General features: G+C 49.3%; 1 protein-coding gene and 1 pseudogene across 1 annotated transcript in view; one reads left to right on the top strand and one right to left on the bottom strand.

The window, feature by feature from the left end:
• The window catches only part of LOC134365599 (dnaJ homolog subfamily B member 5-like), an 82724-nt gene extending 66458 nt beyond the window's left edge, over positions 1 to 16266 (bottom strand). The window contains exons 1-6 of the mRNA XM_063081694.1: positions 16156 to 16266; positions 11940 to 12056; positions 11387 to 11446; positions 9737 to 9864; positions 8530 to 8659; positions 8335 to 8416 (exon numbers count right to left, since the gene is read on the bottom strand). Of these exons, the coding sequence (XP_062937764.1) occupies positions 8335 to 8416; positions 8530 to 8659; positions 9737 to 9864; positions 11387 to 11446; positions 11940 to 12056; positions 16156 to 16266 (628 nt within the window). The remainder of the gene's footprint in view (positions 1 to 8334; positions 8417 to 8529; positions 8660 to 9736; positions 9865 to 11386; positions 11447 to 11939; positions 12057 to 16155) is intronic.
• LOC134366264 (5S ribosomal RNA) lies at positions 15456 to 15577 on the top strand (annotated as a pseudogene).
• Positions 16267 to 17314: the final 1048 nt, after the last annotated feature.

Genomic DNA, 17314 nt, shown 5'->3' with positions numbered 1-17314 from the left:
TGCCCAGGGCTCCCTTGGTCTGTTTAGTGCTAAGGGTCCCCCTGGCCTGGTCTGCCTCTAAGAGACACCCTCGCCTGGACTGGCCTGTCCTGCCACTAAGGGCCTCCCTTGAATAGCCTGTCCCAAGATCCCCTTGACCTGCCCTCCACTAAGAGCACCCCTGCCCTTTCCTGGCCTGCCACTAAGGGCAGGCCTGGCCAGGCCTACATAAGAGACCCAGGGCCCTTGTTTTAGTCTATTTTGTGTTGCTATCACAGAATACTTGGAACTGGGTAATTTATAAAGAAAAACGAAATTTATTGCCTACAGTTTCTGAGGCTAGGAAGTAGAAAGTCCATCTGGTGGTGGCAACAGTGACCCAGGGGTCTCACATTCCAAGATGGTGGAAGCAGAGAGAGCAGAGAGAGAGAGACTCTCATGTGCTCTTCATTTAAAGCCCTCAGAACCGCACCCCTGACCACCATTTTTAATCCATTCCCTATGGCATGGTCTGCCCCTGGCCTCCCCAAACACTCATGTCCTTTTCACCTGCAAATACGTTCATTTCATCCCCACAGTCTTAACTTGTTTCAACTTGAGAGTCCAAAGTTCAAAGTCCCATCTGTGAAATCAATACAAGTTATCTACTTCCAGGATACAGTGGTGGGACAAACATAGGGTACATATTCCCATTCCAAAAGGGAGAAACAGACCAAAAGAAAGGGGTATCAGGTCCTACAGAAGTCCAAAATCCAGCAGAGCAGGCATTAAATCTCAAAGATGGTGAATCATATACCCTGAGTCCATGTTCCATGTCCTTTCCATGCTGGTATGGGGCTTGGATCCCCAAGTCCTTGGGCAGCTCTGCTCCTATTGCTTTCCTGGTTGCAGGTCACACTTCAGCTCTCCCAGGCTCTTGTTCCACTCTGTAGCTGCACAGGTCTGGGGTCTCCATGGTGGTCCTGCTCTCATGGCTCCACTAGACACAGTGCCGATGGGGTTTCTCTGCTGCAACTGACCCCACATTTCTACTTGGCATTGCTCTAGTGAAGGCTGTCTGTGGTGACTCTGCCCCTGTGACAGATCTCTTCCTGGACCCCCAGAATTTTCCATACATCCTTTGAAATTTGGGTAGAGGCTCCCAACCCTTCTGAGCTCTGGCATTCTGTGAGCCTGCAGATCTAACACCACATGGTCTCCACCAAGGCTTCTGGCTTGTATTTTCCAAAGCTGTGGGTCCAGCCACATCTGGGGCCAATTTAGCCACAGCTGGAGCAGCCAAAGCAGCGGGGGTGCTGGTGCTAGAAGCAGTTTCCCAATGTGGCTCCGAGCAGTGAGCCCATGGAGGGGTCCTCAAGCCAGATCCCCAAGACCATTTTGTCTCCCTAGATCTTTGGGCCTGAAATCAAAGAGTTGGTCCCAGAGGCTTCTGCAATGCCTTCAGGGCCTTTTCCTCCTTCTCTTGATAATTGTGTTATTTTGTGTTAATCTTCTTAGTACCATTGAATTTTTCTTCTGAAAATGCTCTCTGCTTCTCTACCACATGGCCAGGCTGCAAATTTTCCAAATATTTACATTCTGCTTCCCTTTTAAATTCTGGCTTTATGTCATGCCTTTGCTACCATAACTCAGAGTAGGCTTTTACAAGTAGCCTTGCAGCTCCCTTAATGCTTTGCTGCTTAGAAATTTCTTCCACCAAATACTCTGGTTCACAACTCTTAAGTTCTAACTTCCACAAAGTCCTAGGGCATGGACTCAATGCAGCCAAGTTCTTTGCCAGTTCACAGCAAGGGTGACCTTTGCCCCAGTTTCCAATGAACTCCTTATTTCTATCTGAGACATCAGTCAAATGGTCTTTACAGTCCATATTTCCATAAGCATTCTGCTCACCACCATTTAACTGGTCTCTAAGACATTCCAAACTTTCCTTCATCTTTTTATCTTCTTGTGAGTCCTCCATACTCCTCCAAACTCTCCTCAACACCCAGCTCCAAAGCCATTTCCACATTCAAGTGTCTGTTATAAGCAACACCTGATTCCTGGTACCAACTTTCTGTTCTAGTCCCTCTTGTGTGACTATAACAGAATGGCGCTAAGGTCCTCCATGGCCAATTCAGAGCCCCTCTGCTGCTAACAGACCCTCTTCTGCTAAGGGCCTGACAAGCCTGGCCTGGCAGTAAGGGGTCCCCTGGCTGGCCTACCCCTAGGGCCTCCCAGGACTGGCCTGGCACTAAGAGCTTGCAGAGCTAGGGCTAGGGTCTGGAGCTCACAGTCCTCTCAAGCCTGTTCACAAACCCTTAATACACAGGTCTATGAGCTAGGTAACAGGAAAAGGGTCCTTGGAGCCTTGGTTAAAGAAAAAACAGACATGTGTGTGCTGAATAAAGACTAAGAGCTAGGCATTCCAAAGAGAAACTGAGCAGCTGCTGGCAAAGTCCAAAGAAAAACTGAAAAGCTGCCAGCAAAGTAAACGAGCTCTATTTTTAGATGTGAGTGCTGCCTGCCAACAGTCCAGAGCCACTGCTCACACACCGAAGAACACACAAGAATAGCAACCAGCCAAAAATACATGGGTGTGCATGCACACTAACTCCACTCTCACACAACTTGTTTACCAAGAATGTGCTGTACCACCCCCAACTGGACCTGAGGCAAGGGGGCCTGACTAAACTACTCTATTTTCCTCACAGAGCCCCACTGGCCTTTTCTGCCCCTATGGACCCCTGGACTGACCTGCCCCTACGGACCCCCTAGAGTGGCCTGAACTTCTCCTAGGGCCCCCCTGATTTAGCCTGGACTGCCCCTAGGGCACCCCTGACCTGGCCTCTCCTGTCCCTAGGACCTTGCTGGCCTGGCCAGACTCAGAGCCAAGGACCCTGCTGACCTGTCCTGGGCTGTCCCCAGGGACCTGCTGGCCTGTACTGGCCTGAAACTATGGGCCACCTCTGTTCTGGCCTGATCTGCTGCTAATGGCTCCCCTGCCTGGGATTCCCTTCCACTAAGGGCACCCATGGCCTAGCCAGCCCCTAGGGACCCTGTGCCCTCACCTGCCACTAAGGCCTGTCCTGGCCAGACATGTTGCCAAGAGCCTCCTACTGCTAAGGGCCAGCCTGGACTGTCCTGCCCAAGGAACCCACTGGTGTCCTGCCATAGGGCCTCCCTTTACTGATCTGTCCCTGGTGGACCACTGCCGTAAGGACCACCATTCTGCTAAAGACATCCCTGCCAATAAGTGCCCCCCTTCATTGGCCTGTCCCTGTGTATTAGTCAGTTTTGTGTTGCTATAACAGAACTACCTGAGACTGGGTAATTTATAAGGAAAAGAGGTTTATTTGGCTTATGATTCTGGGACAGCTGCATCTGGCATGGGCCTCGGACTGCTTCTACTCATGGTAGAAAAACAGCAGGCAGCTGGTGGGTATAAGCAGATCACATGGTGAAAGGAAGCAAGAGAGAGAGGAGGTGCCAGGGTTCTTTAAACAATCAGCTCTTGTGGGAACTAATAGAGTGAGAACTCACTCACTACCCCTCCTCCCCCAGGGAGAGCATTAATCCATTCATGAGGGATCTGCCCCCATGACTCAGTCAGTTTCCAACACTGCCACATTGGAGATCAAATTTCCGTGCGTTTTGGAGGGGACAACATATGCAAACTCCATCACCCTGGGACCCCTTGGCCTGTCTTGGTGCTAAGAGCTCCCCTGGTCTGCCTCTAAGAGATCACCTGGCCTAGTTTGCCCTGCCACTAAGGGCCCTCTTTGAATGGCCTGGGCCACAGCCCCATTGGCCTGCTTAGTGCTATGGCTCCCCTGGCCTGGCCTACCTGCCTATAAGAGACCCCCTGGACTGGACTGGCCTGCTCTGGGGGTCTCTTAGAGGCAGGCCAGGCCAGGCCAGGATGGCCAAGAGGCAGGCCAGCCAGTAAGTCTCTTCTGTACACTTGGTCAGGCCTAGTGGGGCCCTTAACAGCAGTCCTGGCCAGGGCACTATCAGTGGCAGGCCAGGAAAGGCCAGGGGCACCATTAGTGGAAGTCCAGGCCAGGTGGTCTCTTAGAGGAAGGCCAAGTCAGGGGTGCCCTAGGGGATTCTTTCTTTCTTGGGGGCCCAAGGGGAGATCAGGCCAGGGGTGCTGTTAGTGGCCAGGCAGTCCAGGAGGGACCTAGTGGGCTAGAGGAAGGAAGGAAGGAAGGAAGGGAGGGAGGGAGGGAGGGAGGGAGGGAAGGAGGGAAAATGGAAGGAAGTAAAGAAAAAAACAAAAGAAAGAGCCCCCAAAGAAAGAAAGAAGGACAGAAAAAAGGAAGAAAGGAAATTAAGGAAGGAAGGAAAGAAGGAAGGAAGGTAGGATAGAAAGAAAGTAGGATAGAAAGAAAAAAGTAGGATAGAAAGAAGGAAGTAAGGGAGGAAAGAAAGAAAGGGAAGGAAGGAAGAAAATGCAGAAATGGAAAGAAGGGACGGGAGGCAGGAAGGGATGGCAGGAGGGAGGGAGGGAAAGAAAGAAGGGAGGGAAGGAAGGAGGGGAGTGAAGGCAGGAAAGGAAGGTGGGAAGGGAGGGAAGGAGGGAGGGAGGAGGGAGGGAAGGCAGGGCAAGCAGGAAAGGAGGGAAGGAAGGGAAGGAAGAAAGGCAAGGAAAGAAGGGAAGACAGGAAGGGAAAGGAAGAAGAGAAAGCATGACAGGAAGGCAGGATGGGGGAGAAGGTGGGAAGGGAAGGCAGGAAGGCAGGGAAGGAAGGAAGGACAAAAAAAGAAAGAAAGGAAGGAGGGAGGGAAGGAGGATGGAAGGAAGCACCCTAGGGCCCCCTATCCTAGAATGGCCTGCCTTTAAGTAACCCGCCGTTCTGGCCTGTCCTAGCCTTCCAGTAAGGGCTCTCCTGGCTTCAGGTCCCCTAGGGCCCCCAAGAAAGAGAGAGAGCCCCCAAAGAAAGAAAGGAAGGAAGGCAGAAATGAAGGAAAGAGAGAAAGAAAGAGCCCTCAAAGAAAGAAAGAAAAAAAGAAAGAAGGAAAGGAAGAAAAAAAGGAAGGAAAGAAAAAAGAAAGAGCAAGGGGACCAAAGAAAAAAAGAAAACAAGACAGAAGGAAAGAATGAAGATGGAAGGAAGGAAAGAAAGAAAGATAAGGAAGGGAGGAAAGGAAGCAAGAAACGTCAAAAAGAGAAGGAAGGCAAGGCAGGAAGGGAGATAATGGAGGAAAGAAAGGAAGTAAAGGAGGGAAGGAAGCAAGGGAAGGAAGCAAGGGAAGGCAAGAAGGGAAGGCAGGGAGGACGGGAGGGAAGGCAGGGAAGGAGGAAGGAAGGGAAGGAGGATGGAAGGGAAGGAAGGGAAGGAAGGGAAGGAAGGAAGGGAAAGAAGGAAAGGAAGGGAAGGGAATGGAGGGAAGGGAGGGAAGGGAAGGAAGGGAAGGAAGGGAAGGAAGGGAAGGAAGGGAAGGAAGGGAAGGAAGGGAAGGAGGGAGGGAGGGAGGAAGGAAAGAAAGAAAGGAAAGGAAAGAAAGGAAGGAAAAGAAAGGAAAGAAAAGAAAGAAAGAGAAAGAAAGAAAGAAAGAGCCCCCCCACAGGGCCCCCTTGGCCTGAACTGGCCTGCCTCTAAGAGAACCCCTGGCCTCACCTGCCCTGCCACTAAGGGCACCTCTGGCATTTCCTGGCCTGCCACTAAGGACTGCTCTGGTCAGGCCTTCTTCTAATGGCCCTGCCACTAAGGGCAGGCCTGGCCAGGCAAACACCAGAGACCCACTGGTCAGGCCTGACTCAGAGCCACCCTGGCCTGGCACTAATGGCCCCCCTGGCCTAGCATACTTGGTGCTAAGGGCTTCCTTGGCCAGGCCTGTCCCATGTGCTTCCTTGGCCCAGCCTGCCCCCTCCCCCAGGGACCCCTGTCCTGCCAAGCCTGCCCTAAGTGCTTCCTTGGCCTGTTCTAGCACTAAGGGGCCCCCTGGCTGGCCGCCTCTAGGGACCCTCTAGACTGGCCTGAACTACTCTTATGGCCCCTGTGGCTTCACCTGGCCTGCCACTAGGGCTCCCCTAGTCTGGCCTGGCCTGTCCCTAGGATCCTGCAGGTCTGACCTGGCACTATGGGCCAGCTTGGCCCAGCCTGGCCCAGAGCCAAGGATCCCTCTGGAGTGGCCTGGACTCAGGGCCCTGCTTACCTGTCCTGGCCTGGCACTATGAGCCACCTGTGTCCTGGCCTGGTGCTAAGGGATCCCTGCTTGGGCTTGCCTTCCACAAAGTGCCCCCATGGTCTGGCCTACACCTACAGCCCCTGTGCCCTTGCCTATCACTAAGGGCTGCCCTGGCCAAGCATGGTGCCAAGGGCCTCCTACTGCTAAGGGCCAGCCTGACCTGACCTGCCCAAGGAACCCAGTGGCCTCGCCTGCCACATGGCCCCCCTTTACTGGTCTGTCCCTAGTGGACCACTTGGCCTGTCTTGGTGCTAAGGGCCTCCCTGGCCTGTATGGCCTGCCTGTAAGACTCCCCTAGCCTTGCCTGACCCAAGGCCTCCTAGCCTAGCCTGCCCAAGGGACTGATTGTACTGGTCTTCCCCTATGGGCCCCTGAGGCTAGACTACTGGTAAGGGAACCCTGCTGCTTTTCTTTTGTTGTTGTTGTTGTTTTATTTTGCATAGTCTTGTTTTCTTTTTTTTTTTTTTTTTTTTTTTTTTTTTTTCTCTCCTTCGTTCTGTTGGGGATTTTTTTTTACTATTTTTCTTCTTTGTATTTTTTCTGGGTATTTTTTTTTCTTTGCACTTTTTTTAAAAAATTTTTCTGTCCTCTTGTTTTCTCCTTGTGTTTTTTGTTTCTGTTTTTGTTTTTGTTTTGTTTTTGTTATGTTTTCTCTTTTTTTGTTTTTTGTTTTTTGTTTTTTGGTTCTCTTCTTTTCATTGGAGTTTTCTTTTCTGGGGGGTTTCCACTACTTTTGGGGGGAAGTTTTTTTGGGGGGTTTACTTTTTGCTAGGGTTTTCTTGTTTTGTGGGAGTTTTCTTCATGGGGAGTTTTTGGTTTTCTTCATTTTGGTTCTTTTTCTTGGGGTTTTCTTCTGGGGTGTTTTCTTTTTGTTGGGGTTTTGTTTTCGGATTTTGTCTTTTTGCTGGAGTTTTCTTCTTTTCTGTGGGGTTTTCTTTTTGTTGGGGTTTTCTTTGTGGAGGGTTTCTTCTGTAGAGGCTTTTTTGGGGGTTTTCTTGTTTTCATGGGTGATCTTTTGGGAGGGGATATTCTTTTCATGGGGGTTTTCTTTCTGTTGGAGTTTTCTTCTTTTCATTGGGATTTTGTTCTATTTGGGTTTTTTTCTTCTTTTATGGGAGTTTTCTTCTTTTTCTTAAGGTTATCTTGGGGGGGGGTTCTTTCTTTTAGGGATGGTCTCATCTTTTTGTTGGGCTTTTCTTTTCTGGAAGTTTTCTTTTTATTTCCAGGGGTTTTTCTTCTTTTTGGAGATTTTTCTTCTTTTTCTGGGGGGTGTTTCTTCTTTTCATTGGGGTTTTGTTCTTTTCATTGGGGTTTTCTTTCCATTGGGGCTTTCCCATTTGGGGGGGGCTTTTCTTCTTTGGGGGGCTTTCTTCCTTTTACTGGCATTTTCTTCTTTTTGTTGGTGTTTTTCTTTTTGCTGTGGGTTTCTTCTACTTTTTGTTGGGTTTTTTGTTGTTGTTGTGGGTTTCTTCTTTCTGTTGGGGTTTTTCTTTCCATTGTGTTTTTCTTATCATTGAGGTTTTCTTAGGGTTAGGGTTAGGGTTAGCCAGCTGCTCCTGGAGCTCATGGGCCTGGGGCAGCACACAGCTGGTGGTGGCATGGTGCTGCTGCATGTCCTCCAGCACATGCCTGTGCTGCTTGCGTCAGAGCCCAGCAGCCCATCCTAGCTCCAGCAGCCACTCCTCCTGCTCCCAGTTCAGGTGGCTCAGACCCTCGTTGTCCTTTACCTGATCCTGGAGCTGACCCACCAGGCTCTCCAGCTGCTACTGCAGCTGCTCAGCCTCCACCTACAGCCACCATTCTTCCTCACTGGGCCCCGCTGGAGGCTCTGGGGCTGGAGGTTCAGTTTAGAAAGGAATCAAATGATAAGGGCCTCTGGCCTCTGGAGTTGCAAAAATCCCTCTTCTCAACCCACAGCTCCTAATTTAGGACCCATATCCCAGACCATGGCTTCCTAGCTAATCATTCCTCATGGTTAGATGATGGTCAATCATTCAAACTACTTTCAAATAGAGTTCTTCTCATTCTTGTGCTCAAAACAGCTGTGGGTGGCTGACAATGGGCACTCCGCCCCTCTTTGCAGACAAGGATACTGAGTCTCAGATGAGCAGACCTGTCATCTGCTGGTACACACCTCTTTCTCTTCCCCCCACCTACTCCCAGGCCACCCCAGGCCCAGCTTACCTGTCCACATGCTTACATCAGCCAAGCAGGTCTCTGGTTCCTGGACCTGACTCAGGCCATGCTCCTCTCTTGAAGTATGCATCTGCCCAGAGAACAGAGGTGTGAGCCATGGAGGGAGGAGCTGCAAGACAGGCTGCCACCTTCCTCTCTACCCCCACCCCCATAAAACCAAAACCCTATGCTGCAGCCACTCACTTGTTGTGGCAGAAGCTTGGATGTCTCAAGCTTTTTCATCTGGAGCTGCAAGGCCACCTTCTCCATCACAAGGACCTGAAGCTTCTCCTTCAGTTGGGACTGGTGACACTTGAGGTCCTCATAGCTGTTCCTATGGCCAGAGGTTGTGGAGAATGGAAAGAATGAGGAAGAGAAAGGACCACTTTCATGATCAACACACTGACTTACAACCAGAAGACCATGGCATGGGAAGGAGACCCCAAGAATCAAGAAGTCACAAGTGCCAGTCCAGAGAGTGGACATGAATTGCCTGAGGCCACACATGAGTCACTGGCACAGGTGGGGCCAGAGCTTGGGTCTGCACATGTTGAAACCTGTGCATACACCTCATCATGTTCACCTTTACCCCTCCCACCTCCTACTACATCACCTGCACTGAGGACCCCCAGACCTGCCATCCACCTTCCCCCTCCTACTTGTTGTCCTCCAAGTGAAGGTGGAGAGCATCTCATTATTTTATCAAGTCATGGTAGGACTGCAAATACAGAAAGGTGAAGTCAGGATTCAGCAGGGAGAAGATGTAGTTGGAGCACACTAACACCAACACCTACAGTAAACATTCAGCAGTAACATTTCTTCTCTCTGAATCACACTTGACATCTTTTTCAAGGCATCACCAAGCCCATGTTCTCAGTTGGTTTTACTAAGAACTCAATAAGCATGGAAGAGGCAGGGAAAGAGATCTGATTTACAGCTGGCTGACAAAGGACCAGGGATATTGGGTCATGATGCCATTGTTATGACTATCAATGCCATCTTTTGACTCTGTATTGAGTGTGTCACCAGGCACCATGCTAACAATCCATTGAATCCTCACAACCACAATAGGAAGGAGTTACTATTATTATCCCCATTTTGTAAATGAAATACAAAGTATTAGAGTTTAAATACTAAGATCTCTTAAAGCTGGGATGTGAACATCCAGGTCTATTTAATTCTCTAAGCCCATTTTTTCCCCTAGGTGTGGAGGTGCAAGCATGAGGGCAGGTGGCTGGGCTCACCCTCTTGGCTTCATTCTGCCATGCAGAGACAGCAGTCAGATCCCACAAAATCTCTTTTATCTGCTGCTCACATGAACACAGGCAACTTGCCATATGTTCACAGCCCCCTGGAATGACAGAGGTCAAGATAGAGCTCAAAGGACTCCCCTGAAGGCCTGCCAAGGCACCAGGTTGAGGGAAGAAGGGTGCCCAGATTCGCACCTGCTTTCTGCCAGACTATACGGTGAACATCAGCCAGGGCTCTCTGTAACTGTGCCTTTTGGGATATTAAGATGTCAATGGCCTGAATTTGAGCCTTTGGGAGAAAAGCCAAACAGGTGCTGAGAGAGAGGGAAAGGAAGGTTCTCTAGGAGACGTGAGGGATGCCATGCAGTCCACTCATCTACAGTTGTTTCTGCAGGGAGTTCACCTGCTTACACCTACTCTCCTGCAATAGGAAGAGGAAAGAAACATCTCTTACCAAGGAAGTAGAGATGTAACAGCAAGGGACAGGACCCTGGAATGCCACAAATGACCCAGGACAGACCCACCAGTGAGACCAGATTCTCAGGGATCTTGTGGGGCTGAGCGTGGGGTGCAGGGGGTGAGACTTCTCCAGGTTGGGAGTGGACAAGACAAGCCTGTGGCCTCCATCTGAGTCTTTCTCCAAACCCATCAGACATGGAATGAGCAAAAAAATCATGTTCCTCTTCGCTGTTGATCCTGAGTTTCCTGGTGCCATATCTTCTGTATGGAGAGCCACAGGAAGGTGACTGAGGTTGTCCCCCTCAGCTTCATTCCCCCGACCAGAGTGTTGGGCAAGGGACAGGAATAGATTTTCAAGGAAAAGCTCTCAGACCCTATGGGTCACAAATTGACAGACTCTCCTCAAACTCCCAAGGAAAGAGAATTTGGGTCTTTGTTGGTTTTTGCTCACAGCTACAGAGCTGAACACCTGAATCTGGATTCTCTTTAAAAGTCAACCACAGAAACCTCTAGAAATGGAGGCTGAGAAAGGAAAGACTACCCTTCTCCCAGCTTGTGATTCACAAGGGTGCACATAATCACCATGCACCACACACTATGGGACAGGGACTGTTCTTAATAGCAGGGATCCAGGAATGAAAAGGACAGGCAAGCTCCCTGTCTCCCTGATGTTTCAAGTGTGCCTAGAAATCTTTCATTCCTAGAGCTGAAAGGGACCTTTGACACCCTCCAATTCTATCTCAGGACACTCAAGCCCAGGTAGGAGAGGTGGTTTTTCCAAAACCAAAGACAAAGTAAAGCAGGAACTAAGTCAGGGTGTGAACACAGGGCTTCTGACAACAGTCAGCCTAGTGTTTCCAGCAGGGGGGCATCCCAGGGCAGGTGTAGTGATGATTCAAGCAGGAGTGACTGGAGAAGAGAGAGTGGGTAGACAGCACAGCAACAGAAAGAGCCATGCTGCATGGTCTGGAGTCCCTCTCACTGAGACCTAGGCCACCCCATACCCCATTCCCCCTTGGCATCAGGGACCCCAAAGCTCTTTCTTTAGAGCCCCAAGGGGAAATTGGAGCCCAAGATTGGTAGCGTGTAATCAGGAGATCCCATGGGACTCTTACCAATTCCTGGATCGATGCTCCTGTGATGTTTGTTTTCTACATAGCTGGAGTGCCAGGCTACTGCCAGATCTAGGCACATCTCTGAGGTGCATGCAGAGAGGAGGGGTTGGAGGAAGATCAGGGGAAAGGTAGAGAGCAATCATTAGGGGTGGAGGTGGAGGCTGTCTCAGCTGGCAGCAGGGTACCCAGCCCCCACCATGGGAGGTGGTCAGGAGGCTGGCCTGCAGGGGCACTTACCTCCAGCTCCTTCATGTAAACTGAAGTCACAAAGGCCTCCCCTCTGATGTATGATGTGAGCTACAAGAGATGAGAGTGCACAAGGAAATGTTCTGTTTCCCTCAATGACTAAGCCCTCTGATGTCCTTTCTTTCTCATCAGCTGGAAAAAGCCTCTTTCCTGCCTGGCCTGGACCAGGCCCTCCTCCTGCAGTCCCTTTGTGCCCACTTCTCAAGGACTCTCTCCCCCATTGTCCCTCCCCTCCCAAGCAGCTTTCATCCTGTATTTTTTTTTTTTTTTTAGGTGGTGGCCAGTACAGGGATTGAGCCCTGGACCTTGGTGTTATCAACATTATCCTGTGCTTCCTGCAGCAGGATCCAATGAGAGCCAAGCTCGTGGTCCATCTTTGTGTGTACAGCTTCAAGGGAGAAGACTCAAGAAGAGTCCTAAATCATATCCTTAGCAGAGGGAGAGGTAGGATTCAAACCCAGACATCTTAACCAGTCCCTGACACTTCTTCCATAATCATTACCATTACCCCCTGTTCCCAGGAGCCTGGCCAGCCAAGACTTACCTCCTTAGGCAACTGGCAACCCCGAGAAGTGGTTGAATCAGGGCTACTGCCAGTTTTCATTTTGTTCTTTGCCCCTGGAGGACCACCAAGGCTGTTTCTCCATTGGTAATCTCTTAACTGTGAAAAGGAAAAGCAGTAATATTTATACCATCTGATTTAATGCCACCAGCAACCCTATAAGGTTTTGTAATGATCACTAAATGGCTGAAGAAATTGATTGATAACATGGTTTAAAAAAGGCAATAACGGAACTTAACTTCAGCCTTCTGGGGCTTTGTCATGAATCAGCAGCTGCCAGGTGGCAAATATAAATCAAACATTGGAGTCCTCTCTTACAGAGCTGTGAGAACTACACACCAGTACTTCTCAAATGTTTACATCAATGTATCTTAATGGCAGAAGTCAGTGAAGGCACACCCTTAGAGACCTGGAGACCTAACAAAAAGAGGACAACCCAAACATCATCTCAGAGAGAAGTCTATTACAATCGTACAAATCTAGGTGAATGTCACACCTAAGTATATTAATAGGTTTTTTCTCTCTCAAAAGAATCAAGCAAATCTGATGCTTCAGAAAGATGCCCCCTATGAGTCCCATGATGCCACAGATTGAAATGATCTGGGCAAGATTCAAGCTGTGAAATCCAGCTGCTCAGGATTTGTTCCACAAAAAATAAGCACATGTCCCTCCAGAAAGCACTGACTGAAAGGTGCTCTAGTCTGAGAATCCTAGGGAATTCTAATGTGAGATACAGACTCAGAAATAAATTGTAAAGTGTCTCTAGAGTAGAAACCTGGGAGAAAACCACACCAAACCCATTCTCCCAATTGTCACCCAGAGATATTGTCAGCATTTTGAGCCCATTGGTGAAGTGTAGGCTTTTCAGGTTGCCAATGTCCAAGTGAAGGGAGTAAGGAAGCCAGAAACCTCTCAGTTCTATTTCCCCTAGTCCCGAGTCCCCCTCCAAATGGAAATTTGTGCCATGACCAGAGAAACTAGAAAGAGGGTGAAAACACTTAGGGGACTGGGTCATCAGGTCAAAGGCTGGGCTCCAGGCAGTAATGACAGGGTGTGCCTGGCAAGGGCAGGGGCTGGGGTGCTGAGGGGGCAGGGACAGCTGAGAAGACTTCGGTGAGGAGAGTCAAGAAGCAAAGAGGGGCAACCCCCATGTGCCTCAGAAGTGACACACAGTCTTTCCCCTGTCCCACCATCAGAGGGGCCTTGGGCTGGTCCAGGGCCTGTGGTCCAACATGCTATACCTTTTTCTTGGCCACAGCCAATTTCCTCTGTTGGGTTTCCTCTGACATCCTGGGGCAGGGAAAAGGAAAGGGAGGCTGCATCACCATCATCCAAGTACTGCAGAATCACTTCCTTCAGCTAACAGTGCAGATGTGCAGCTGAGCCAGAGCCAGTGGGAGCGGGCAGTGCGATACAACACTGAAGTGGGCGTGGCCTCAATGCTCACAGCCCATTGGTGGATGAGAAAGATAAAACTAATGGGGGCATGGCCAGAACAGAGGGAAGGGTGGAGTCACAAGGAAAGCTGTGATTGCTGGCCCCACCCACCCCAGGGACGGGGGCCCCCTTGGGAAAATGGGCAGGGCTCTTGCTTGGTGCTCATGCAGCTCCTGTGTGACCCTTCATGGTGGTTGTCACAGAATTCAAGGCACCCGGCAGAGCAGAGAGGCTGCTCTCCAGCCACTACCCCGGATCCTCCTATGCCAGTTCAACCTGTGACCTGGGGGGTGTAGGACCCCAGGGCTCAGGAGGTGGGCAAGGAATGGACAGCAAGGGAGAGTGTATCACTTCACAGTCCTTTTCCAGACTCCTCACAGCTCTGCCCCAGATTTTCTCATCCCAGAAAACACCTCCAAAGACCTCTGTACAGTCCTCCAGATGCTTCTCCACTCGCCCCCTTCCTCGAGGGTCAATTCACTGATCCTTGGAGTGTAGCTGCCCCCTCCCAGCTGGGTCCCATCCAGGTCACTCCTGCTTACCAGCTGCTCCTCTTTTCATACCCCACAGCATCCCCTTCCTCCCAGCATGGGCTCTGGGTCCCATCAGCCTTTTCCCTCAGATGCCTCAAAACCAAATGGTGGGGGGCAGTGCCTAAAACTATAAAACTCACAGAAGAACACATAAGTGTAAATCTTCATGATCTTAGGTTAGTCAATGGTTTTCCATGTGTGACATCAAAAGCACAAGCAACTAAAGAAAAATGGATAAACTGAACATCATCAAAATTTTAAAACTTTTGTGGTTCAAAGAATGCTATCAAGAAAGTGAAAAGAAAACTACAGAATTGGAGAAGTTTTACAAATCTTATATCTTAGAAGAAGCTTGTATCAGTATATATAAAAAAATGATCACAACTTGATAATAAAAAGATAAATATCCCATTTTTTTAACTGGCAAAAAATCCGAACAGTTTTCTAAAGAAAATATACAAATGGCCAATAAGCACATCAAAAGATGTTTGACATCAGAGAAATGCAAATCAAATCCACAATGAGATACCACTTCACACCCACTACCATGGCCATAATCACAAAGATGCATAAAAACCGTGTTGTAAGGATGTGGAGAAATTAAAACCCTCACACATGGCTGGGAAAACTGTACAATGGTGCAGCCACTTTGGAAACAGCCTGAAAGTTCCTCGAATGATTCAGTGTAGAGTTATTGTATGATCCAGCAATTCCACTCCTAGGTATATGCCAAGAGAAATAAAAATATGCATCCACACAAAAACTTGAATACAAACGGTCATAGCAGCATTATTCACAATAGTCCAAAGGTGGAACAACCAAGTGTCCATGAAATGATGAATGAATAAAATGTGGGATATCCATGTAAATAAACATTATTCAGTCATAAAAAGCACTGAAGTACTGACAGATGCTACAACTTTGCATGAACCTTGAAAACATTATGCTAAGTGAAAGAGGCCAGTCACAAAGGACCCCGTACTGTATGATACACTTTTTACAAAATGTCTAAAATAAGGAGATTTGTGGGAAAATAAAGGAAATTAATGGTTGCCTAGGGTTGGAGGGGATGGGAACAATTGGGGATGATGGCTAAGGGATTTAGTCTTGGAGTAATGAAACTGTTCTACAATTGCTGTGATGATTGCAAAACTCTGAGTGTACTAAAATCCATCGAATCACACACTGTAAATGGGTGAATTGTATGGCATGTACATTATATCTTAATAAAACCTGTTAAAAAACAAATGTGCCATGACTTCAGCTTCTCATTAGGATATAGACATTACAACAGCCCGATGCTCAACACAATTACTGGGAAAAAGCTAGATAAACTATAAAAATCCTATTTTTGAAGGCATAACAGAGTTGTGGAAACAATAATTAGATGAACTTGAATTTCATAAAGAGAGAATTCTAGGGCAGGGTTTTTGCTAATTCTCAGTAGGGATGGATGATCACACTTGGCCCACGCGGGGGACAGAGAAACCAGGAAAGTATTGGTTGGTCACTCATGGTGAGTGGCTGTATCTACCACAATACCACCCTCAAGGCTCCCAATTTCATCTGATCTGGGAAGCTAAGCAGGGTTGGGCCTGGTTAGTACTTGGATGGGCGACTGCCTGCATGGAATACCAGGTGCTGTAGGTTTTTGGCCATGCTCCCCTCTGCTTTTGGCACCCGTCCACACCTCCTGCCCCTCAATCCATAGCAACCCGCTCCCGTCCCTAAGCCTCAGCCACACCTCCGCCACCTCAAAGGCCACCCTGCCAAAGGTGCAGCCTCCGGACCTCCTTCCACCTCGCAGCCCCAGCGGACCCAGGACCAACCGGAGGCGGGTGGTATCTCCCATCTGGGAGCGCAGACGTGGGCTCCCTGCATCCCACACACCAGGAGCACCAGGCAATTCACTTGGCCGCCCAGAACCTCCTCTGAGGGTGGTGTGCGGTGGGGCTGGGGGCGGCGGCAGGCCCTAACCTTCGCTGGCTGCCCTCTTCTCTGCTCAACACTTGGGTCGCCGTTCCTGGGGATGGATATTTTCTCCACTAGGGGAGAATGAGCCAGAAGGAAGGAGGGAGGGAGGGAGGGAAGGTAATCGGGAGGAAGGCAGGCAAGCTCCCCTGCCCAACCAACCCAGGAGGGATCCAACACAAAATCCCACATCCCAGGACCCCGGATCATCCCGCCTGAGAGAAATAGGAGTGACAGCAGGAAGTGGCTCGACCTACCGGGCAAGCATGTCCTGAGGACCCTCCTCGGTGACGGCCCCCGTAGCTCTGCCCCCTGGTTCCAGCTGAGCCAAAGCCAATCCAGCCCCCGGTAAGAGATGCTGCCCTCATGATCCAGACCCCCTCTCACTCAATCACTGCTTCTGGCTCTTCGTGTGTGTGCTTGTGTCGTGTGTGTTGGGGAGCACACACATCTGTCTTTTCCTCTGTCCCAGGGGTGGGGCTTGATCCTCACCACCCTGAATCAGCCCCAGGCTGGTGGAACAGGGAATTGGAGGGATGGACCACTGCAGCGTGCCCTCTTGTGGTGCCCATCTCTGGCCATGCCACGGTGAAGGTGCCCGATCTAGTCTGATATCGGAAGCTAAGCAGGGTCAGGTCTCGTTAGTACTTGGATGGGAGACCACCTGGGAATAACAAGTGCTATAGGCCTGTGGCCATGCTCCACTCTGCTTTTTGCACCTTCCCACAGCTCCTGCCCCCCTGGCCCCTCAACCCATGGCAACCCGCTCCCATCCAGTGGCCTCAGCTGCACCTCCACCACCCCAAATGCCACCCTGCCAAGGGTGCAGCCTCTGGCCCTCCTTCTGCCTCGCAGCCTCTGCGGACCCAGGACCATCTGGTTGCATGGTATATGTGGACATTTGGAAACAAACATGAATTATAGGAGCAGCATTTTCACAAGAGCAAAACAGCCCAAACGGATGGTAAGTTGTATGACCTACAATCTCAAACACCATCGTGTGTGAAACAGACTGAGACAGAGATACCGATGACGACCTTCTTCAGGGTAATTTTATTAATATCCTTCCATGGGAAGTTTAAAAGGGGAAAAATTAAACAAAACACTTCTTAATGATACCTCGTAGATGGTAAAGATGAAAATAACTATAAAATTTCTGATAGTGGTCACATCTGGGGATAGGAGGGAAATGAGATCAGGATGGACACACTGGGAGCCTAATATCTGCCCAAGCTATTCATTAGTGTTTGTCTAGTCTGCAGAGTTTATATGACATTTTCAAACTTACAACATTCATGTAATCTTTTCTAAGTATGATATACCTCACTAAAAATGTTTAAAGAACTATTTATATGTGAAAAAATGTACAATTTAAAAATATTCATTTTACCATATTCTCTGACTACCTCCACACTT

This window comes from Cynocephalus volans, chromosome 17 (assembly GCF_027409185.1).
Source record: "Cynocephalus volans isolate mCynVol1 chromosome 17, mCynVol1.pri, whole genome shotgun sequence".
NCBI lineage: Eukaryota > Metazoa > Chordata > Mammalia > Dermoptera > Cynocephalidae > Cynocephalus > Cynocephalus volans.
Note: the sequence above shows the minus strand (reverse complement) of the source record. Positions and strands in the feature narration are given on the sequence as shown.